Source organism: Tachysurus vachellii, chromosome 25, assembly GCF_030014155.1.
Source record: "Tachysurus vachellii isolate PV-2020 chromosome 25, HZAU_Pvac_v1, whole genome shotgun sequence".
Taxonomy (NCBI): Eukaryota; Metazoa; Chordata; class Actinopteri; order Siluriformes; family Bagridae; genus Tachysurus; species Tachysurus vachellii.
The window spans coordinates 335,001-360,000 of NC_083484.1; the positions used below are offsets into that span (position 1 = coordinate 335,001).

Genomic DNA, 25,000 nt, shown 5'->3' on the forward strand with positions numbered 1-25,000 from the left:
TGTGGATGAGAAGGTTCTTACCATGAGTTTAGAGAAATGTTAAGATGAATCATATGTCGCTTTTTACTAAAAAATCTCATTTATCATCACCATAAAAGTCAGAGCTGGAAAATAAAAAAAGACTCAGAAACTCAGAGGGAGAACTGAAGGGTTCTAGATGAACCTTGTTACTGTGAGACTGTGACACAAACACATTCTAACACATTTACAACAGACACTTTGGACTTCTTCAAATGGTTCTTCAAACATTTAAACAGTTTTATTTACATTTATTTTGTTAGGATTAAAGGTTCATTTATCAACATAGTCATGTTTTATTTAAACGACTAAAACATATCAGCCTTCATCCACACACAAAGCAGCACAAGACTCTTCTACACATCTACAGAAGAACCAAAGTGTTCTTGAAGAGCTCCTAGGATCATTAACACTTACTCACACACTACAAAACCTTTCTGACCGAGAAACGTTAGCTATAAATGTTGTCCCTGAGCTACAACTACAGAATCTGTAACAGAACGAAAAGGGACTTTTTCATTTAAAAAATAAAGTACAATATTACACTAAAATGGTTCTTTAGCTGGAGATGAATTCGTTAGTTGTAGAGTTACTGGTTCTATCAATACAGACTTAAACTCTTAGAACTTGCTCAGATGGTTCTCAGGGTTCCTAATTAAGGGTTTCTAACTGTGTTCTTTAGCTGAACAACCATTAAAAGTGTTCTTTTTATTGATATTTTTATTATCAGTGAAATGATTTTTTTATTCCAGGTTTTTTAAACATTAACAGACAGAACGAACATGTTCCAGTTTCTCCTCCTTGTGACTGTCAGACCTGTGGAACATCCTGCAGTAGAGGTGTAGTGTTTCCTCCTGAACATTTTAAGTCACTCTGCAGATACTGTGTCATGACTGAAGCCTTTATTAGAAATGCGGCAGAGAAATGCAAAGCCTGATGCAAATGGCTGCTATTTGCACAATGCTATAGGAGAGGACGAGGAGAAGCAGACAATAGAGAATGCAAATGGATCGAGTTCAGAAGGCTGAAAGAGAGAAAGACACAAGACAAAAGACACTCAACACAATTCTCCAGCTTTGAAGAAGGAACCTGGAGCTCTCTTGGTCTCAGTTTCATCGTATATAAAAACTGGTACCAAGCCTTCATTCAGAGCATTTGAGAGTCAGACCACGTCACATCACTCAGATTATCCGTACAAAACACAGGCCAGTCTACAGGAAGTACGTTTATAAACACAACAGAAGGTTTAACAATTTTAAACCACCGTCCTGCGTTTAGTTTAGTTTAAATCCACTATAATTACCTGCTCTAAAGGCTGTGAGGTGAACAGTTTTACATTTATAGTATATTCTTTCTACACAAACAGCTTCTTGAGTTTTTATGCCTGTATCTGTTACACACCGGTACGACAGAGTAACCACAAAAAAGGGGGATTTTAATTAAATACATTATAGACTGCTCTTTCCCTGACCCTTATACAGTAGGAGCTTTTAAGCAGTAAACATAGTTGATCTGTGTGTCTTCACACACACACACACACACACACACACACACACACACACACACACACACACACACCGTTCCCTTCCAACTGTGTATAAATGTTTGGAGTTGACTTAGAGTTTGTGTGTTGGCAGGTTTGTTTTTCAGATGAGAGTTTTACTGAAATGTACTGAGACTGATGAAGACGTCCATCTTTCCCGGTGCCACGCTGGACTCGACCTGGACTCGACCTGGACTCGACCTGGACTCGACCTGGACTCGACCTGGACTCGTATGCTATAACTCTAAACACACCGCACCTCGTCATCTACGATCAGAGTCGTCCTGGTTAAAGTGGACAGGAAGGAATGAAGTCAGCAGTAAGAAATCATCCACTCATAATAAACTCTCATTCTTCATGATTAGTTAGTTAAGATGCTGTCAGATGTGTTTAGATTTACTTTCTCAATCTTGCTCCAGCTCTGTGTTGATTGTCCTGAGGTGAATATTAATAAGATTTATAAATTAATATATTTTATTTAATGATGTGAGCAGCCATGTTGATATGAACTTGAGGCACACACACAGACACACACACACACACACACACACACAAACACACACAGACACACACACAGACAGACAGCCAGACACACACACACACACAAACACACACATACACAGACAGACAGACACACACACAGACACACAGTCCGGGGAGATGTGTGAGGGTTGGTGTATGTACATCCGGGGATGTTTCACATACTTCTCCACTCGGAGTGTTGACATGGCGACCGGTAAAGTGGGGCGCGAGCTGCCTACGCGTTTAGAAAAATAAACAATTATAACATAAATCCAACATTCATGTTAAGCTTCACTTTCAGATGTAAACTGGGGAGATAAATATTATTATTTATTATCATAGAGTAAGGAGATGAGGAGGAAAAAAATCCTAGTCTAGTCGTCTGGGGGAAGCGCGCGCTGTCTCCGGTGACGTAGGCAGTCGGTTGTGTGAGTGACGTCACCGGTCTATCACCATGAAGCTCGGTAATATGTGTGTGTGTGGGAGGGAGGGAGGGAGATGTGTGTGTGTGTGTGTGTGTGTGTGTGTGAGAGAGAGAGACACACACAGACAGACAAGAGCGAGAGAGAGAGAGAGAGAGAGAGAGGGGTGTGTGAGAGACAGACAGAGCGCTCACACACACACACACACACACACACACACACACACACACAGACAGACAGAGCGCACAGACAGACAGAGAGAGACAGACACAGCGCACACACACACACACACACACACACAGACCGTCGCACAGTAAACACCCTGTGAGACCTTGTGATATTTTACATTTAACCCCTTTTTTCGGTCCCGGATGTAAAACTGGGCTTCAGATTAAAACCCGTTCCGGATTCAGTGGCGTTTAAACGGAGGTAAGTGACATTAAAGCTCTTTATTTCTACACGTTAAATGTAATGACTGTAATAATGTTGTCGTGGTGACAGAGAAAAGATGCCGTTTTAATAAAGTCCATAAACATGACGATGATGATGATGAAGGTTGTTGTAGCATTTATAGCTAATGGTTAGTGTGTCACAGCCCTCAGTTCTCTGCAGTGATCGCGTACAGCAGGGAAACACAACACCGTATTAACATTATTAATCTGTAAAGCTTTATTGTTTCCCCTCAAAACATTTTAGTCTTCGGGGTTTTTTTTTTTCATTTGTTGTGAAATGCAGTAGGGGGGGAGTGTGTGTGGTGGTGGGGGGACCCGCAGCGCGCGCGCGCCTCACTGCTGAATGTCATTACCACAGAACAGCGCAGGGGGGGAGGGGGTGCGTGGGGGAGTGAGGAAGCTCCACTCGGAGGAGGAGGACGGGGCGGTTTGTCTGTCACTTCCAGTTACGTTTCATCGTGTGACTCATTTTATAACGTTTGTAGAAGCGACACAGACACGTGAGAAATGTCGAAAGAAGACACGTTGACCTTTATGGGCCGAGATTTGTGACACGACGAGGCGACGTGTTTCCGTGTTCACCCCCGGAACTCTAATGGCTCGGTCTCGCTCTAAATCTGCTCTTCAAGGCGACTTCCGCTTTGTGTTTAAAGCAACATGTGTAGAGATATAAATGTTTCTGTCTCCTGCTCTGGACCTCACCTCCATCTGCTCTGAGCCTCACCTCCATCTGCTCTGAGCCTCACCTCCATCTGCTCTGAGCCTCACCTCCATCTGCTCTGAGCCTCACCTCCATCTGCTCTGAGCCTCACCTCCATCTGCTCTGAGCCTCACCTCCATCTCCTCTGAGCCTCACCTCCATCTGCACTGAGCCTCACCTCCATCTGCACTCAGCCTCACCTCCATCTGCTCTGGACCTCACCTCCATCTGCTCTGAGCCTCACCTCCATCTGCTCTGAGCCTCACCTCCATCTGCTCTGAGCCTCACCTCCATCTGCTCTGAGCCTCACCTCCATCTGCTCTGAGCCTCACCTCCATCTGCACTGAGCCTCACCTCCATCTGCACTCAGCCTCACCTCCATCTGCACTCAGCCTCACCTCCATCTGCACTCAGCCTCACCTCCATCTGCTCTGAGCCTCACCTCCATCTGCACTCAGCCTCACCTCCATCTGCACTCAGCCTCACCTCCATCTGCTCTGAGCCTCACCTCCATCTGCTCTGAGCCTCACCTCCATCTGCACTCAGCCTCACCTCCATCTGCTCTGAGCCTCACCTCCATCTGCACTGAGCCTCACCTCCATCTGCACTCAGCCTCACCTCCATCTGCTCTGAGCCTCACCTCCATCTGCACTCAGCCTCACCTCCATCTGCACTCAGCCTCACCTCCATCTGCTCTGATCCTCACCTCCATCTGCACTGAGCCTCACCTCCATCTGCTCTGAGCCTCACTTCCATCTGCACTGAGCCTCACCTCCATCTGCACTCAGCCTCACCTCCATCTGCTCTGATCCTCACCTCCATCTGCACTGAGCCTCACCTCCATCTGCTCTGATCCTCACCTCCATCTGCTCTGAGCCTCACCTCCATCTGCACTGAGCCTCATCTCCATCTGCACTCACCCACACTAACAGCTCCACATGGTTATAATAAAGGAGCCCAGAGAAATAAGACCATTTCACCATCACGACTTTAATCTTCACTCCAACATCTTATCCCAGTGTAAAGGGATGAAAACAAGCCACAACTTGTTAAACACTTATTACTGCTTTTCTCTGTATGACGAACACAAACAGTTCTAAATATAACAGCAGGCTTTTGTTCATCGCCACAAAGAAATCTGTGTATTTTATTGTTTCCATTGGTTTATTTTATATATTTATATCATTTATAAAAGATAAAGAGCAGTGAAGCTCAATAATGACACTGTTATTACAGACATGCAGCTGGAGGGGGTAGTTGTAAAGTCTGAGGGCAAAAGGGCACTAGGTTTACGCTCCTCCCCCAAGGGTGGGGGTCTGTCTGTGCACGTGTCAGGGTAAAGGTCATAGGTCATGTGCTGAAGAAATTCTGCAGTTACTGCACTAATGACCATCTTAATCACATCTCAGTGATGCAGCACATCCAGAACATCATGGATGGATGGTACAGTGTTGTAGGTACTGAAGTGTGAGCATATATATGTGTGTATCCATACTGGAGTAGATAAGTTTTATTTACATTCTGTTCCTCATTTATTTACAGTTTTCCAAGAAGCCTTGAAGTTGAGCACAAGTTTCCTGGCACGATGGCCATGGTTCAGAACAACCGTCCTCACCCTGAGAAGGACCAGGCTCTGCTCAGAGTCCCAGTGAAGAGGCTAATGCGCGAGAGGCAGATAGAAGCAGCACCCATAAAGAAGCGTGTGATGGCAGCGCTTAATTTGTCATGCAAAAAGGCCTCTGAATTGTCTTTGTCATTGTCATCATCAAGGACTCCTGTTATAAAGACCGAACATGTAGAGAAGGACTCAGTGTTTCTTAACTATCAGCACGTCTCAAAGGGACAGGACGGACGAGACAGCGCTCTGGACCTAAGCCCGGCTTTGAGACACACTCTGGCCCAGTTTACTCTGAGCAGCCAGTGTTCTTTAGGAGGCCCTGCTGCTTTTTCTGGTCAATACAGCCAGGAGAAGGTGGCTCCGTCCCTCAGCCAGGCCAGCGTGGCAGTTGGGCCCTTACTGGTGCCTCCTGACAGCTCCACAGAGCTGGTGTTGTGCACGCTGGAAGGCGAATCCATTTCCTGCTTCTCAGTGGGTGGTGAGCTACGCCTGTGTTTGCCTCAGGTGCTCAACACAGTGCTGCGAGACTTCTCCCTGCAGCAGATCAACTCTGTTTGCGATCAGCTCTATGTCTATTGCTCACGCTGCAACGCTTCCCAGCTGCATGTCCTCAAAGTGCTGGGCGTCCTCCCTGCAGGCGCACCATCCTGTGGCCTCATCACCCTCACTGACGCCCAGAGGCTCTGCAACACTCTGCTCCACCCGGGCGACAACGTCCCTACTGGCCCACATAAAGACCACCGACTCGCCGAGGAAGAAGAGCGAGAAGCCGAGGAAGCTGGAGGGTTCTGGGTGGAGCATCAGTGCCTGGGCAAGTGCCAAGGCCTGTTCGTTCCTCGCCTCTACACCACTCCAGGTGCTCCGTGCATCCGATGCTCACAGTGCCGGCGGCTTTTTTGTCCCGAACGCTTCGTCATGCACTCGCACCGGCAGCCAGACAAGAGGACGTGTCACTGGGGCTTCGACTCCGCCAAATGGCCGTGTTACCTACAATTGGGCCGACGGTACCAAGGCACGGCTAATGGGGGGAAACTGGAGCAGCTTCTGGAGACCATGAAACTGAAGTTCAGTGGAATTAGTCTGGACACGAAGACGTCACATCTGGTAAGAGTCTCAATATTTTATTCAGGAATTAATTCAGGAAATGGTTTAGCTTCGTTTTCACTAACTAAAGGGAAGCTAATTTATAGTAGCAAGAATAAGCATCTATGTGTCGTTATTAACAACAATGTTTACTGAAAAAATGTAATTAAACGTTAAATCCATAACTGTACAGCTTATTATTCAGTTATTAGAATAAAGTACTAGCTCAGAAGATAGTAATGGAGAGAATAACTCACAGAGAGATAGTAATGATTATGTTTTAGAGCTAATGCATGATGGAGACGTGTCTGACGACATCAGGTCCCTGAGGGAAGCTGTAAATGTTTTAACACTGAAGTAAACAGTTAAATAGTTAAGTGAGACATGGGCTCAAGCAGGCGTTTCCCCTCTTTGGAGGAAGCTGTAGGACACTGACGGTTCGGTCAGGGTCGCCTGGCTTTCCTCAACAAGTCTGAACAAACAGCAGGAACCACGGCAACAGGGCAAAGAAACAGAGAGCGAGTAGGAGGGGAGTGGGCGAGAGAGAGAGAGAGAGAGAGAGTGGAAAAATAGACAGAGAAAAAAAGTGGAAAGAGCTGGAGACACATACAAAGAGGGGGAGAGACAGAGCGAGTGAGACGGGGACGGTCACATATGTCTCCAGCCTGCTGCTTTCCCCACCACGGCCCCTGCATTCATCTTCATATCCAGCCAATAGATACACAGACCCCCAGCCCCGGCCTCCTTCACAGCCAATCAGCTTTCAGAACTCCCAGTCGATTCCAGACTCATTATATAACACTTATCCGGAGACTAAACAACCGTGTCAGGCGACTGGAGTTCTGGGAAAAGCAGCCTCGCCTCTGTGAAGACACGACGGCCGTAATGGAAGTGGACGGACTCTGTTACAGACATGTAACACACCAAAGACACACAAAAGACAAGACAGACACAGCTAATGTCTGAGAGACGAGTGAAGCAGTTATTTCTTACACTAAAATCTCAGAGTTAAATCTCAGTGTAATGAAGGATAAAGTTCAGACTGCTGACCTTTGGACTTGGCCGGCTGCCGTGGCGTAGGAGTGGCTGAGCGTCGCTTATTTCTGTCTGAGGCCTTATTAATGTTGTGAGAGATAAGAGACGCTGTCGACTCTGTTTGTCTGTTTCTGAAAGATAACGTTGTCGCGACTGTAATCCGGTTCTGTCCTATTAGACACAACAAGGCAGTAAATATTTTTAAAAAACCTTTAAAAACCTTCACCTTTATACAGCTGGATCGTGATTGGTCAGAAACTGGTGATTGACATAAATGCAGGGTTCTATATTATTTGTGTAGTAATAGTTTGTTCTGTCTCAGACTGACAATGTGCGACGTGAACACGTCTGTAATGACAGTGTGCTCACAAACGTCCATTAACAGCCGAAGACTTTAGTGTTGTACAGAAATACAGGAGAAACCAGCTAGGACCCAAACCCACATATGTCCATTGAGGCTTTTGTTAATGTTGATCTTTAAAGATCTTTTTATGATGTTATAAATATGAATGAGTTAAGATGGTAATTATTGGGCTCGTTATTTGAGCATCACTGACTTTATTGTTGGTCTAATAATGATGGTATGTATTTTTTAGACCAGGTTAGATGAGATAAAGGAAACAGAGAAACAGATTTTTTTATTAACGTTGGTGTGAGTCAGCTTTGGATTCCTGATAAGCGTCTGACCCGTGAGCAGGTTTGAGGTCAGTGATAAACCCGTCGTGGGTTTTCATGCTTGCTGAATGACTGGACTGGTTGTGTCAGATGTTGTAAATTGTCTGGAGCCTTCATGCCGCCAGGGGCCACGTGATCCACCCAACCCCAACCAAACACACACACACACACACACACACACACACACAGACAGAACCAGACACAGGCAGGTTCATGCAGAGATGTCTAGAGCTGTCATGCATGACTTGGTGTTAAACCTGTAACGGCTGTGAGATATAAAAAGTAAATGGTCCTGTTTGTCTGTGAATGATAATCATCTGATCTGTGAGATCAGACAGACAGATAAAAAAACATCTTAAGGGCAAAACGTCAGCTGTTTTCATTCAGAGGAATTTTTTGTCTTAGGATCCGTCTCACTGTGTGTGCAGGAAGGAGAAATTAGTGGAATTTATTGTGTAAGACACGTAAATTCTCAGTGAGACGGATCCTACATCCTCGTTAGAAAGCCAGTCATCCACAGAGAAAAGAGAGAGACAGGGACAGAGTGACAGAGAGGAAAAAAGAGAGAAACAGACAGGGACAGAGTGACAGAGAGGGAAAAGAGAGAGACAGACAGTGAGATTGAGACAGAGATAAAAAGAAATAGAGAATAAAGGGAACTGACAGACAGTGAGATTGAGACAGAGATAGACAAAAATAGACAGAGAGATAGAGAGAGACTGTAAGAGAGAAAAGAAAAAAGAATGTAGGACAGAGAAGTAGACAGAGAGACTATGACACAGTTAGAGAGACAGAGTGAGACAGCAGGACTTTCTCTGTCCAAAGAGAAAAAGGGAGAGAAAGTGACAGAGAGTGAGAGCAGGACTCCATAAAGAAACATTGTGATTGTGTGTTAATCTCTCTCTCTCTCTCTCTCTCTCTCTCTCTCTCTCTCTCTCTCTCTCTCTCTCTCTCTCTCTCTCTCTCTCTCTCTCTGTCTCTCTCTCTCTATCTCTCTCTCTCTCTCTCTCTCTCTCTCTCTCTCTCTCTCTCTGTCTCTCTCTCTGTCTCTCTCTCTCTCTCTCTCTCTCTCTCTCTCTGTCCCTCTCTCTCTCTCTCTCTCTCTCTCTGTCTCCCTCTCTCTCTCTTTCTCTCTCTCTCTCTCTCTCTCTCTCTCTCTCTCTCTCTCTCTTTCTCTCTCTCTCTCTCTCTCTCTCTCTGTCTCTCTCTCTCTCTCTGTCTCTCTCTCTCTCTCTCTCTCTCTCTCTGTCTCTCCCCCTCTCTCTGTCCCTCTCTCTCTCTCTCTCTCTCTGTCTCCCTCTCTCTCTCTCTCTCTCTCTCTCTCTCTCTCTCTCTCTCTCCCTCTCTCTCTCTTTCTCTCTCTCTCTCTCTCTCTCTCTCTGTCTCTCTCTCTCTCTCTCTCTCTCTCTCTCTCTCTCTCTCTCTCTCTCCCCCTCTCTCTGTCTCTCTCTCTCTCTCTCTGTCTCTCTCTCTCTCTCTCCCCCTCTCTCTGTCTCTCTCTCTCTCTCTCTCTCTCTCTCTCTCTCTCTCTCTCTCTCTCTCTCTCTCTCTGTCTCTCTCTCTCTCTCTCTCTCCCCCTCTCTCTGTCTCTCTCTCTCTCTCTCTCTCTCTCTCTCTGCAGGAGACTGTCCGAGTGGATGAAGGGTTAAATCTGTGTTCTGGGAAAGAGAAAGTGTGTGAGAGTGGTTCAGAGAGAAAGGTAAAACACTCAGTCACCTTTTTCACTGTGTTTCCTGTCACACACAAAGACACAAACACACACATTTACATCCATCTTTCCCACAGGTGGTGGCAGGGGCAGCGTTCTCGGGGTACGTGTTTGACCCATGTGTCCTCTCCAACCTGAAGGAGGATCCCAGGCACCTCGACCTCATGTGGCAAAGGTACATTAATACTGTGAACATACAACTTCAGTCTTTTTCTCTCACTCTCATTCACACACACTCACCATCTCTCTCACTCTCATTCACACACACTCACCATCTCTCTCACTCTCATTCACACACACTCACCATCTCTCTCACTCTCATTCACACACACTCACCATCTCTCTCACTCTCATTCACACACACTCACCATCTCTCTCACTCTCATTCACACACACTCACCATCTCTCTCACTCTTATTCACACACACTCACCATCTCTCTCACTCTCATTCACACACACTCACCATCTCTCTCACTCTTATTCACACACACTCACCATCTCTCTCACTCTCATTCACACACACTCACCATCTCTCTCTCACTCTCATTCACACACACTCACCATCTCTCTCACTCTCATTCACACACACTCACCATCTCTCTCACTCTCATTCACACACACTCACCATCTCCCTCACTCTCATTCACACACACACTCACCATCTCTCTCACTCTCATTCACACACACTCACCATCTCTCTCACTCTTATTCACACACACTCACCATCTCTCTCTCACTCTCATTCACACACACTCACCATCTCTCTCTCACTCTCATTCACACACACTCAACATCTCTCTCACTCTCATTCACACACACTCACCATCTCTCTCTCATAATGTACAGAACTAAATAGCTCATAGTTCATAAATAAGTCATTTAGATCTTGTGTTTGTCCCATGAGGTGTGTAACATGCTCTGTTCTCCTTCCAGTTGGTATCTTTACATGCACGATAAGCTGAATGTCTCCAGCTCAGCCCTGGACTCTGCACAAGCTGCTGATAAAGACGACGACACACCAAGAGCAGAGATGCTGAAACCTGTGAAGAAAGCGTCTGAAGAAGCAGCAGAAGGTGAGTGTAAAGCATCCACAGGTCTGACACCTTCTCGCTGTCTGAGAGCAAAGTGTCATGACTGCGTGAGCAACACCACTTCTTCTTCAAACACTGCTGTTCTCTGATTCCACAGGGGGCAAAAAAACAAGTTGCCTGATGAGCCAATCACAGCGCAGCGATCCGGACGAGCGGCCCAGGGTTTCCATGGAAACACCGGCATGTGAAAAGTCTTTGGAGGAGAACAAGGACAGCATGGTGGTGGAGGTGCTTCACATGTACAGCGCTCAGCAGGAAAAGCTGCAGTCCACACTACGCAAGCAACAGCAGCTGGAAAAGGTTCTTACTCTTCGTGTGTGTCTTTAATCAAACACGGGGCTAAATATTAGGATTTTTCTACAAAAGATTAGAAATTAGATAATATCAGATTATATGTAGGAAAAGTATTAAAATATAAACACACACATTAATATAAATATTTTTATACTGTAATTAAATAAACAGCACTTAAGGGGTTAAATCTGCACAACACTTTGTGTGTATGTACATGTGTGTGTGTGTATATGTGTGTGTGTGTGTCAGTCACCACCATGCTTACACACTTCTCTCAGCTATAATGCACCAAAGCTTGTCCTGACCTTCTCCTCTGCTTTTCGTCCTCGGGGATAAGGAGCTGCAGACTCTGCGCAAGGCCGATGCAGACGAGCAGGGGGAGGTGCAGACGGAGCCGCAGACAGAGCATGCTCAGAAGAAGGAGGTGGAGCAGGAGGAGCAGAAGAGGCTTCAGTGCAGTGTGGAGCAGCAGCGGAGCTGTAGGTGTCGAGAACAGCAGGAGAACCGTTACGCTGCACAGGTAGAACACGAGCACATCACACGCTACTCATCTAACAATATAATCATACAGAACAGATAAAGTGCATGACTCCGTGGCCTGTGAATGAGCTTTGTATAGAAATGATAACCTGCTAAAACAAGCAGCACCTTCTGACCAATCACAGTCCAGAACGCCACCTTCTGACCAATCACAGTCCAGAACGCCACCTTCTGACCAATCACAGTCCAGAACGCCACCTTCTGACCAATCACAGTCCAGAACGCCACCTTCTGACCAATCACAGTCCAGAACGCCACCTTCTGACCAATCACAGTCCAGAATGCCACCTTCTGACCAATCACAGTCCAGAACGCCACCTTCTGACCAATCACAGTCCAGAACGCCACCTTCTGACCAATCACAGTCCAGAACGCCACCTTCTGACCAATCACAGTCCAGAACACAGCAGCGGTGTGGTGTTCTGATGGAGATGATGAGATAAAGTAGCTTTATTCTGCTGCTGCTGCTGCTGATGTTTCACATACAGGACAATTTTGTGAATAAACCCATTTCATTTTTTAACGTTTAAGTCATAAGCAGGCCTGAATATTACTGCCCCCTTCCTCCACACACACACACACACACACACACACACACACACACACACACACACACACACACACACACACACACACACACTAGTGCCCTCTGGTGGCGTATGTCTCTCATTACCAGGAGATTATTATTATAAGTATTCTGACTTCATCTTTCTTTTCTCTGGTTGCTGTAGCTGTTGGAGCTGCGCCAGAGGTTGGACCGTGCTGAAGAGGACCGTGAGGAGCTGCAGGAGGAGCTGAGACGTGAACGAGAGGCTCGGGAGAAGCTGGAGAGGATCATATCTGAGCTCAGACAGCAGATGAAGGAGTCGGTTCCTCCGTCAGCACTCGACAGCCCGCTCTCCAACTCATCCAGTGACATCCTGATGTCTCCTGCGCCGTAACTTCCCTATTATTTTATTTCATATAACCATTTCATATTTCCAGACAATTCCTCAAGAATGTTACATTTTCTGCAGCACACGTCATTATTTCGTCTAGAAAAATTTAAACAAAACCAAACAAAAAACGTATCTCCTGGATTTTCTTTTTGTGATTAAAAGCATTACCTGCTTTTTATGTCACTTTTTTGAGTATGCAAATTTTCATGCATGTATATGAACCTGAGTGTGTGTGTGTGTGTGTGTGTGTGTGTAAACTTCTCACAGATTAATTCTCAGCGTTGATTATTATCCCGTGCGCTGACTACTGTTAGAAAAAAAAAAGATTTCATTTCTTTTAAAAGTTGTAACGTGCTAATGTTTATTAAAATAAAGTATTTATTACATTGTTTTATTGCTAGATGTTATTGTGAGCAAACCTTTATTAAAAAAAAAAAGATATGCTGATAGGTAATAGGTACGCAAATGTTTAATTTCATGTTATGGGATATTTTGTGCCATTTTTCCGACTTGAAAGTTTCAGAGTTCTGACATTCCACCTCTCGATCTTCTTCTCTTTATATCCTGTTAGACCTTTTACTTTCTGCACCCGTAAGCCATGTACACACAGTCTGAATGTAAGATATCGTACGTATGCATGTGCGCTGAAATATATACGGATTATATTAACTGAGTTTACACCAACGTATAAGTTTTTAAAAAGAATTCTGTACATAAACGTTTTGTAAAATGTTTCTTTCTCGATTCTCTCTGTGATTAAACTTCTGTTTTAAAATTTTTAACAAAAGTCGAGAACATTAAAGGTTGGTCTTTAGTGTCATATGATAGGAAACGATATTAATGTGTGTGTGTTATCAGTTTAGACGAACAGGGTTTATTATAAAGAAGTGAAGACGTGAGCGTGCGGTGAGATGCAGCAGGTCTCAGATCCACGCTGTGACTCTCCGTGACAATCAGACACTGATGACGTTGTTCCTACCTCAGATGAATGGTGTATAAGCTGTGTATCTGTTTTCATACAGTGTGGACTGATGGAGCGCTAAAATGACCTCTGTGCTGTTTCTATGCTGCTTTATGAGCGAAGTGTTCTGGGCTTTTTCATGTCAGCAGCTCATCGACTGATGCATGTGGAATATAAAGAGATTTCTTTCTTTCTTTCTTTCTTTCTTTCTTTCTTTCTTTCTTTCTTTCTTTCTTTCTTTCATGTGTGCTGATGTTTTCTTTGTGTCACTCTCACAGTTTTGTACGTCAATAGAATTGATTAGATTATAATTTATCCTTGAGATTAACAATAAAAATACTCTATTTAACTGACTGATTGTCGCCTGTCATCATTATTACATTAATAATCAGTCTGTATGTGACACTGTGTTATAGATCATTTATTAACACTTTATACACAATAAAACCTCATTATAATTCTGTTATGTATTTATTTATTTAATAAATCAGAATTTAATGCATTTATTTATTCACCTTTCAGTTCCCTGTATTATATTTTATATAAATGCAGAAAAAAGTTTGTAATCCTAAAGTGTTTATTTATCTTTATTTACAGACACACTGAACATCACTGAACATCACAGACACACTGAACATCACAGACACACTGAACATCACAGACACGCTGAACATCACTGAACATTACAGACACACTGAACATCACTGAACATCACAGACACACTGAACATCACAGACACGCTGAACATCACTGAACATTACAGACACACTGAACATCACTGAACATCACAGACACACTGAACATCACTGAACATCACAGACACGCTGAACATCACAGACACGCTGAACATCACTGAACATCACAGACACGCTGAACATCACAGACACGCTGAACATCACTGAACATCACAGACACACTGAACATCACAGACACACTGAACATCACAGACACGCTGAACATCACTGAACATTACAGACACACTGAACATCACTGAACATCACAGACACACTGAACATCACAGACACGCTGAACATCACTGAACATTACAGACACACTGAACATCACTGAACATCACAGACACACTGAACATCACTGAACATCACAGACACGCTGAACATCACAGACACGCTGAACATCACTGAACATCACAGACACGCTGAACATCACAGACACGCTGAACATCACTGAACATCACAGACACACTGAACATCACTGAACATCACAGACACACTGAACATCACAGACACGCTGAACATCACTGAACATTACAGACACACTGAACATCACTGAACATCACAGACACGCTGAACATCACAGACACGCTGAACATCACTGAACATCACAGACACGCTGAACATCACAGACACATTGAACATCACTGAACATCACAGACACGCTGAACATCACAGACACACTGAACATCACAGACACACTGAACATCACTGAACATCACAGACACACTGAACATCACAGACACGCTGAACATCACTGAACATCACTGAACATCACAGACACATTGAACATCACTGAACATCACAGACACGCTGAACATCACAGACACACTGAACATCACAGACACGCTGAACATCACAGACACGCTGAACATCACAGACACACTGAACATCACAGACACGCTGAACATCACTGAACATCACAGACACGCTGAACATCACAGACACGCTGAACATCACTGAACATCACAGACACACTGAACATCACTGAACATCACAGACACACTGAACATCACAGACACGCTGAACATCACAGACACACTGAACATCACAGACACGCTGAACATCACAGACACGCTGAACATCACTGAACATCACTGAACATCACAGACACACTGAACATCACAGACACGCTGAACATCACTGAACATCACAGACACACTGAACATCACAGACACACTGAACATCACAGACACGCTGAACATCACTGAACATCACAGACACACTGAACATCACAGACACGCTGAACATCACTGAACATCACAGACACATTGAACATCACTGAACATCACAGACACGCTGAACATCACTGACACGCTGAACATCACAGAACATCACAGACTGAACATCACTGAACATCACAGACACATTAAACATCACTGAACAGCACAAACTCACTGAACATCACAAACACACTGAACATTACAAACACACTGAACATCACTGAACATCACAGACACACTGAACATCACTGAACATCACAAACACACTGATCAGACACATTACACACAGCTAAAACTAAAATAAAGTTGTATCTGTAATATAGATCAGAGCTCACCAGAGTGTTAACTAACATGTCACTAACATGTCACTAACATGTCACTAACATGTCACTAACATGTCACTAACATGTCACTAACATGGCATATACATGTGGATAATCTCTGTAGTAAGATACAACAAAGATTGCATTTTTTACGTCGTCTGAGAGTTCATGAGGTTGATCAAAAATTCATGGTCATCTTTTACCAGGCAGTAATTGAGAGTTTAATCAGATACTGTATCACAGTATGGTTTGGGGATCTATCTGTGCAATCGAGACCAAAGTACGAATGATACAAACTGCTTGGGAAATTATAGGAGTGAAAGAATTGACACCATTGTAAACTATGTACGAACATGAAACTGTAAGACACACTGAGAGGATTGTCTGTGATCTCTCCCATGTTTTATACAGTGTGAGCTGTTGCCTTCTGGCAGGAGGTTCAGAGTTAATCACTGCAGATTAAATACATATAAAAACTCTTTTATCCGAGTGTTAATGGTGTCTGTGAAGCTGTTACATAGGGGAAGGACATAGCTGTTATTTTATCTATTCAATATTCTGTGTCTAATGTGTGTACTGTATGACTGCAGCATGGGTGATGGACCTTACCTTACCTTACCTTACCTTAATGACGCCCACTAACCGGATATCCGGTTCACGTGTCATCCGGTTCAGAGACCAGATTATTAAGGTGTTTATGTTCCACTCGGTTTGGGATAAAGGGCGAATTTTATTTGGCGCAAAATCTTCATTTAGTATAAAATTGTTCTAATTGATGTGTTTTTGTTTGTAACCGAGTGATTATTAACACGGAGGTGTTTTACAGACATGGAAGCAGGTAAACTTTAACTTTTAAAGTGTTTCTGTAAAAAAAAAAACAAAAAAAAAACAAAAAAAACCAAAAAGAACAAACAAAAAGAAAAACAGCAAAACAAAAACTGTGTAAGACAAAAATATAAAAGCATTTAATGTAAAAATAAAAATAACTGCAAAAGAAAGGGGGAAAATGATGTAAAAAAGGTAACACCAGGGATGAGGATGAGGATGAGGATGAAGATGAGGCACCTGATGTACTGACACGTGCCCCCGGTATTCTGAAGACTTTTTACACGTTTATTCATTATATACGCGACTTTAGAAGTCACGTGTCCAGCTGTTAAACAGAACAGTTACATATTCCGGTCAGCAGGTGGCGCTGTGGTTAAGGCTACAGCCATCAGACAGTCAGTCATTCATTCATACACTGGAAGAGTTGGTGGTGTAACAATAATAACTCTTTACCAGTCAATGCCCCTGATTTGCACTGAAACTTGTTACCAAACGTTTGTTTCTCTCACCAGAGCAACAGAAAGGGCGCGAGGCGTCTCAGAGAAGATCTCCACTGGATCTCATCATGAACCAGTTCCGGAGGAAATCATCGTTCACAGAGAAGAAGGCGGCGTCTGTGGGTCGTCCGTTTCGTTCGTCTGAGAGCAGTGACAGGAAGAGTGAAGGGATTCCAGAGGCCAAAGAGATGGAGAACAGAGAGAAGGACAGCGTGAAACCCAGGAGCGGTAAAAACATCAGGGTTTATCGTGTATATAACACGAAGGCAGTGAGAGTGTGCAGTGAGACATGTCTGTGATTTATTAGCAATAAAATATTTAAAAACCTTCATCCTCAGAGATCAGCGATAACACTGAGATCTGCTCTGTGGTGGGATGGGGTCGCGTCACGCAGTTTGTCCAGAAGCTCGGCAAAACTCCAGACAGCCAGAGTCTGAGTCTGAGCCACTGTGATCTCACTGCCACAGACGTGCTGGAGCTCGGTGAGAGATCAGACTCTGATTGGAGCTAAATCTCTTCTCGTGTGTCATTACTTATAGATTTGTTCCTCCAACAGGAACCTTGCTGCTGTTCCTCACCCAGCTGGAGGTGCTGGATCTTTCCTGGAACGATCTTCTCGGTTCTTCACTGAAAGCTTTGACTGTCCACATGCAGCACGTCGGCAAGCTGAAGGTTCTGAAACTGAGCGGCTGCAGACTCACGGCCGAAGATCTCCGAACTCTGGGTGAGAAAAGATCTGAGCACGTCGTCTGATCTCACTTCTGTCTCAGTAAATGGTTCAGTGGAGGTTTTACACACAAAACTGAAAAGGATTCTGATCCCAATTAAGACAAAAGTAAAGACACCTTATAAAGCAGAAGAGCTGAGCTGCCTTTAGGAGGCGCTCTTTTACGTTATAGTTACCAAAATCATGGAAATTGTCAGGGGTGCCTAAACTTTTGCATACGACTGTATGTCTGATTGGCGTTTATCAACATACACATGAGCTCGATTCGGGTATGAAAGCTTGCACACAAAGTAAAGCCTTCTGCTGGTTAACCTTCACTTTGTCTCATTACTACTTTTTACAGTGACTGACGTGGTAAAGAACCAAACACTATATTTTCATGATCAGAAGCTTCCCACAGTCAGGATACCAACTTGGGATTCAGGAACATTTTGAAGATAAAAGAGACTGAAATGATTTGCTGTTGTTACGTGTCACATTTACAGGAGAGACTCTGGATCATGTTCCCTTGTTGGAAACGTTGGATTTGTCCTGGAACGCTGGGATCGGTGGAGGAAATCTTCATCTACTAACTGAACACCTTCATGCCACCAGCTCTCTGAGGGAGCTTCATCTGCTGGACTGCCAGCTCTCAGAGACGGACAGCCTGGCACTGGGTACGAACCTGCTTGGTCTTACACCATGGCACTGGAACTCTATCTGCATGATCTTTACTCACATGTTTAATGGTTTCAGTTGTGACGTTACTGATCTTTTTCAGCCGAGGCGCTTTTACTTCTGCCGTGTCTGGAGGTTTTGGATTTGTCCAATAACAAGCTGCTGGTGAGAGCGTTGGAGAGCATCGGCTCGTCTCTGAGCTCCACTCCACAGCTGAAGACTCTGAAGATGAGCAGGTGTGGACTGAATCAGGAAAGTCTCGCTATCCTCGGTATGATTGGGTTTGTAATGAAAGACTTTAACCAGGAAATATTTACAACCATCCCAGATGATGATGGAGTCCAAGCTTCACATCCTGTTGCACCACCTACAACTTTATCATAAAGTAAAGAGTGATAATAATCACTCAAGACCTTCATTTCGTTAACGTGTCAAAGTCCTGATGAGGAAAAAGGATCAGTCTGTTTGTCAGTTTAAGTGTGAAATCAGGGTGAAGTTGATATTTAGGTTCAGTTAAAAACAGCATGTGGTCCAATCTGACTCACAAGTGCTTGGACCCCTGCATTCGCTGCAGATGGTTGTGTTTGAGTTTTTTTCCTGTTTAATTAGTTTTTGAACCTAAATTATATTTTCATGTATAGTTGTTGTAGATTTCCTCCATAAGCAGTTGTAGTTTTGTGTGTTAATTTTAGTGCATGTTGTAATTAATCAGCTGTGTTCATCACAACAGGAGAGAGGATGAAGTTCCTCGTGGGTTTGGAGCATCTGGACGTGTCGTGTAATAAAGAGTGTGGAGGAGGATTCAGCACGCTGAAGGCCAGTTTGTCTTTCCTCACACACCTGAGATGTTTGGACCTGCACATGTGCTGTCTGACGGAACAGGACACGCAGACGCTGGGTGAGAAAACGGACCGAGTCTTTATTCTCAGCACAGAATAATAACCACTGTGTGAACTGTAAGTGATGAAGCAGAGTAACTGTTACACACTGAAGTCCTCAGTGTGTTTTATTCCTCTTATACTAACACAATTGTCCAACAATTACAATATATTATTAAAGATGTGCTCACTGTTATGGTGGGGCACGGTGTCTTAGTGGTTAGCACGTTCACCTCACACCTCCAGGGTTGGGGGTTCGATTCCCACCTCCACCTTGTGTGTGTGGAGTTTGCATGTTCTCCCCGTGCCTCGGGGGTTTCCTCCAGGTCCCCCGGTTTCCTCCCCCGGTCCAAAGACATGCATGGTAGGTTGATTGGCATCTCTGGAAAATTGTCCGTAGTGTGTGAGTGAATGAGAGTGTGTGTGTGTGTGTGATGGGTTGGCACTCCGTCCAGGGTGTATCCTGCCTTGATACCCGATGACGCCTGAGATAGGCACAGGCTCCCCGTGACCCGAGGTAGTTCGGATAAGTGGTAGAAGATGAGTGAGTGAGTGAGTCAGTGAGTCAGTGAGTGAGTCAGTGAGTCAGTGAGAGAGTGAGTCAGTGAGTCAGTGAGTGAGTGAGTCAGTGAGTGAGTGAGTGAGTCAGTGAGTGAGTGAGTGAGTGAGTCAGTGAGTGAGTCAGTGAGTGAGTGAGTGAGTCAGTGAGTGAGTGAGTGAGTCAGTGAGTGAGTCAGTGAGTGAGTGAGTCAGTGAGTGAGTGAGTCAGTGAGTGAGTGAGTGAGTGAGTGAGTGAGTGAGTCAGTGAGTGAGTGAGTGAGTCAGTGAGTGAGTGAGTGAGTGTCAGTGAGTGAGTGAGTGAGTGAGTGAGTCAGTGAGTGAGTGAGTGAGTCAGTGAGTGAGTCAGTGAGTGAGTGAGTCAGTGAGTGAGTGAGTGAGTGAGTGAGTCAGTGAGTGAGTCAGTGAGTGAGTGAGTGAGTCAGTGAGTGAGTGTCAGTGAGTGAGTGAGTGTCAGTGAGTGAGTGAGTGAGTGAGTCAGTGAGTGAGTGAGTGAGTGAGTGAGTGAGTGAGTGAGTGTCAGTGAGTGAGTGAGTGAGTGAGTGAGTGAGTGAGTGTCAGTGAGTGAGTGAGTGAGTGTCAGTGAGTGAGTGAGTGAGTGTCAGTGAGTGAGTGAGTCAGTGAGTGAGTGAGTGTCAGTGAGTGAGTGAGTCAGTGAGTGAGTGAGTCAGTGAGTCAGTGAGTGAGTGAGTGAGTGAGTCAGTGCTCACTATTTATAGCGCTGACACTGGAGATGTGAAGCTGCTCAGATCAACAGCTGGTGACCAGTTAAATCAGCACACAGCAGCTCTGTGGACCTCCATATTAATTAGTTTTGTGTCTTATTTTTCAGTCCAGGTTTTTCCTGCTCTGGGTGAACTCTCTGAACTCAATCTGTCTTGTAACAAAAGTATTGGCACCGTGCTCCGCTATCTGTTCCCTGTCCTTCCCTTGTCCAAGCTGAAGACACTTCACCTGAGCAGCTGCAGTCTGAGTCCTGAGGCTTGTCACGCTTTAGGTAGGAGAATCATGAAGCTCAGAGTTTAATCACACTGAACAACACTGTGAGGTTAGAATACAAACAGAAAGCAAACCTACCCACGTGAACATACAGCTAAAGTTTAGACACAGAAAAGAAACAGATTTGACTTTTAGCATTTAGAGCAAACAGAGAAAAAAATTGTAAAACCATTTAGTGTTAAAATAATAAAAATGTTCAAACATCTACTGTTACACTGAACTACCAGCACAATGTAGATCTGAAATATACTGAGTTTAAATGATTGTAAATGATCTACATTCTTCTCCATCACTCTTTCTTCTTCCACGTTCCATGTGATTCTCATTAGCGCAATATCTCGAGTGAGTGGATGAATGTTTGTAGGAGTTAAAGGTCACAGTAAAAGGGTTAGGACTTAGTGGTGGTGGAGGCATCACCATCCACGCTCCATCCCCTACTGTTAATATGGAGTTCTACATGTGCTAAATGTACATGATACTCCATGTAAAGTCGTGTGTGTGTGTGTTGTAGCTGCCGTCATGCCGTCACTCTCACAGCTGCGGAGTCTCGATGTGTCGTGGAACAAAAGTGTTGGTGGGAATCTGCAGCAGTTTGTGGAGCATCTGCAGGTGGACTGTAAACTGGAGGAACTGAAGCTGAGCAGCTGTGAGCTGAACGCTGACGACCTGCTGCACTTACGTACGACTCCATATGTAACTGTGTAGGAAATTTACACCTTCCTGAACTTTCTCACCAGCGTTTGAATATTTTCAGTCATTTCTCAATTACAGATAAAAAAATGAATAACTGGAAATTTCCTGGTCAGTGAGGCGAAGGTGTGACGTCATCAGAGTGGAGCTTCAATAATAAGCTCTAAAAGCTCCTCATAAATAGAACAGGTCACTGACGTCTGCTCGTGTACATTAAATAATGAATAATATCCGTGTCTTTTATAGTAAAATAATGCATTGGGTTCCCTGTTACACCTGAAGGAGATTAATTACCTCTAACAGCACGTTGTGTGTTTTATTCCTCTTACACCACGGCACTTCACCAACAATTAGTAGTTGCTTTTATATTTCTAGTGATATTTTTAATTGTGTGGAAGTTTGCCGGAACTTTCTAGCAGCTGTAAACACTCGTTCATCACCAACCTCTCTTTATTCTGTCTCTCGCGGTTAAGACAAAAATCACAGATCATTGAAAAGGTTTTATGTATCTTCTAAATCTTCCAGATAAAGAAGTCATTTTTAAATAACATTTTTTATTCCTGTAAAGGTGATGTGATGGTGAGCTTTGTTAAAAGGACAGAAATATGTTTAATTGAATTTGTACAGTTTAGTCTGTGCATTAACACAAGCAACGTGTCCCAGAAGAGTAGCAGGACATTATGGAAAGCTGTGGTGCAGTTTCAGCTCCGCCACGCCCTCTAGTGGACAGATTAAACTCTGCACTTGTATAAAAGGTTTGCAGTTTGTCTTGTGCATGTTCAGTGTTTGTTGTTCTGCATGTGTTACAGAATCAGCATGTAAACGTGGCACGTTGTCGAATCTAAAGCTCTTAGATGTGTCATATAACGGACACGTGGGAGACGCCGGCTGGGTCTCGCTCTTCAGAGAAGCAGGAGGGCTGAAGCAGCTGCAGGAGTTGGACATCAGCCTGCGTCCTGACGCTCGTGCGTCTGCGTTTGTGTGGCTTTCGGCCATGATGGACGCTCTTCCTCAGATGTCATCACTCCGACGTGTGTCTGTACAGCGCTGGGCTCTCAGCTCTGAGGAGAGACAGAAACTGGAGAAAACCCTGAAGAAGAGGAACATTGTGCTGGAGAGTGATGATGTGAACGTACAGAACGTTGCAGGGATAAGTTTACTCTGATGTCCTCATAATGTAACGTGGACTGATTTACTCTCGGATTATTATTGGCTTCGTCACTGAAGTGAAACCTACAGAGTTTTTCTAAAACATGATTGTTTTTTATAATAATTTGTTCACAGTGACTTGTATAGTTGAAGCACTACATCATTTCTGTCTAATAATTAACACGTTTAAAAGTACGGCACGGTGATTCTTCTGAACACTGATGTATGGAAGGAGTCTCCAGTGTCAGCGCTTGGAAAGACGAGAAGTAAAGCCGAGCTTTAAGATTTACGACCTCTCTGTTTATAGCTGCTATCAGTGACTACGCTATCGTTTCACTAAATAGATAAAAAGCTTGTGTTCTATAATAAATAATAATTTGACTCATTTGTAAATCACTCTGGTTCGAGAAAAATGAATCACTTGGTGCTGATCAGCTCTGTAGAGTCATGGAGCTTCATCACTTACAGTAAGAACACAGAGTTTATTAGGTACAGACGCTTACAGCAGGTGGGTCACAGGCTTTAACCCCACACTAACACAGAGCTTGTTTAGCTCAGTAAGGCTGAAGCTGGTGTGATGTTTAGAGTCAGTGCGGCGTTACTGGAAGCGCCTCCGTCTTCGCTGTAGCTCGGGGTCCAGTAATAATGTCGCCGTAACCCATTAGACACCTCGGCCAGGTAAACGCGCCCGTCCACTGTGTACGGGGTCACGTCCGTGTGCTGCTCTGACAGACGGCTCGATGAGAGAAGCTGAGAGAAAGCCTGAGCGTGAGACAAGGACAATTAACAGCATTTATTATCTACATTAATAAGATGAAATGTTTAAGAATTGAAATGATGATCATGTCCTACTGAAACACATTAACTTTAAATTAAATGCTGGATTCAGTCGCAGACTTTTTGAGTCCTTGTGTAGACGAGCTGCAGTAATGATCTCACCACACACACCGGCTCCTCCAGTCGGTTCCCCCAGATGTAAACGTGGGTCAGATGAGGATTAGTGTTAATGGCTTTGCTGAGAGAAAGCAGGCCGAGGGTGGACACGTTGTTGCTCTGGATGGAGAGTCTGGTGGAGGAAGATGACAAAGTGAATAAAATGCAAGCAGTAATTACAAGCAAGTCAGAACCGAAGACAGGACGTGACACTGACGCTCTGAGTCCGGTGTGTTTAAGCATGATGGCGTCGCTCAGACACACAGCGCCTTCATCTTCGATACGATTGAAGGACAGGTCAAGAATCTTCAGCGTGTCGTTTTGTTTTAGGACCTCAGCCAGGTGTCTCGCTCCATCCCTCGTTATTCTGTTGCTGCACAATGAAAAATGAGAAAACAAAGCTGCTGAACAATCACAGGTTTGGTCTGGACTTCTCACTTCATGTTATAGACACACACCTTGACTCTGCCTCCATCTTTACAACGTCACTGAACACTAATGCTGATTAAATACAAATAGTAAAACTGCTGCTGCAAAAAACACTAACACGAAAAAAAATACAACTCAATCCTCTGCAGGTTTAGTGCCTTTCCCTCTGAACAGGGGACTATAACGAGATCTTTAATATTACAAGCTGGTAAGTCAACAAGAAGTTACTGCTTTAACTTTTTCTGAGTGTTTGGCATTTTATATACAACATTTCAGCTTTATTCATAATTGTATGAGAAGATGGAGAAGTTTGCTAACAATGTAGATTCTAGGAGGCAGAGTAAAGTGTATATGGGTGTGTGTGTGTGTGTGTGTGTGTGTGTGTGTGTGTGTGTACCAGCGTAGATCAAGGTAACAGAGGCTGTGGTTGGACATTAATGCCTCACACAGTCTCTGAAGTCCGCAGTCTGTCATGCCGTGTTTGCCCATGTGAAGCTCCTTCAAACTGTGATTGACCTCTAACATGTGAGCTGTGTGGACTGTAGTCTCCTCCTGTCACACACCACAAACACACAAACATCAGATGTTCACTCTGCACACCCAAGTGTTCACGTCTGTGTTTCCTCTGAGGCCTTACAGGTTTTTTTAATGTAGCATACACGTGACAAACACAATGCGCCCCCTGGTGGTGATTTATCGCCTGTTTACATTTAAACTGAATATTACACACTGTCTGGTCTTTAGTCATAACAACTTTGATCTTTTAGGATAAGATCT

General features: G+C 44.2%; 3 protein-coding genes across 6 annotated transcripts in view; 2 read left to right on the top strand and 1 right to left on the bottom strand.

Annotated features, from left to right (window-relative positions):
- Positions 1-2,645: 2,645 nt before the first annotated feature.
- On the top strand, positions 2,646-13,954 carry skilb (SKI-like proto-oncogene b). The gene is made up of 8 exons (XM_060861587.1): positions 2,646-2,934; positions 5,200-6,379; positions 9,690-9,767; positions 9,854-9,951; positions 10,711-10,850; positions 10,966-11,168; positions 11,500-11,682; positions 12,434-13,954. The coding sequence occupies exons 2-8, from the start codon at positions 5,243-5,245 to the stop codon at positions 12,641-12,643; spliced, it is 2,049 nt and encodes a 682-aa protein (XP_060717570.1). The 5' UTR covers positions 2,646-2,934; positions 5,200-5,242; the 3' UTR covers positions 12,644-13,954.
- A 2,608-nt stretch (positions 13,955-16,562) lies between these two features.
- lrrc31 (leucine rich repeat containing 31) lies at positions 16,563-23,254 on the top strand. 2 transcript variants are annotated; one of them, XM_060862040.1, is made up of 10 exons: positions 16,563-16,716; positions 17,219-17,431; positions 17,542-17,685; positions 17,760-17,927; positions 18,416-18,586; positions 18,691-18,858; positions 19,318-19,485; positions 20,856-21,020; positions 21,534-21,701; positions 22,522-23,254. In XM_060862040.1, exons 1-10 carry the CDS (start codon positions 16,707-16,709, stop codon positions 22,875-22,877), a joined length of 1,731 nt encoding a protein of 576 aa, XP_060718023.1. In that variant the 5' UTR covers positions 16,563-16,706; the 3' UTR covers positions 22,878-23,254. The 2 variants fall into 2 exon arrangements, with proteins under 2 accessions (XP_060718023.1, XP_060718024.1); XM_060862041.1 differs by having other exon boundaries at positions 21,534-21,723; positions 22,522-22,666.
- Positions 23,255-23,291: 37 nt separating this feature from the next.
- lrrc34 (leucine rich repeat containing 34) overlaps positions 23,292-25,000 on the bottom strand; it is a 4,125-nt gene continuing 2,416 nt past the window's right edge. For 2 of the 3 annotated variants that reach the window (XM_060862044.1, XM_060862042.1), the window contains 4 exons: positions 24,621-24,775; positions 24,012-24,167; positions 23,801-23,927; positions 23,292-23,623 (listed from right to left, as the gene is read on the bottom strand). In XM_060862044.1, the coding sequence (XP_060718027.1) occupies positions 23,411-23,623; positions 23,801-23,927; positions 24,012-24,167; positions 24,621-24,775 (651 nt within the window). In that variant the 3' untranslated portion in view covers positions 23,292-23,410. The remainder of the gene's footprint in view (positions 23,624-23,800; positions 23,928-24,011; positions 24,168-24,620; positions 24,776-25,000) is intronic. The other variant, XM_060862043.1, reaches the window with a different exon arrangement.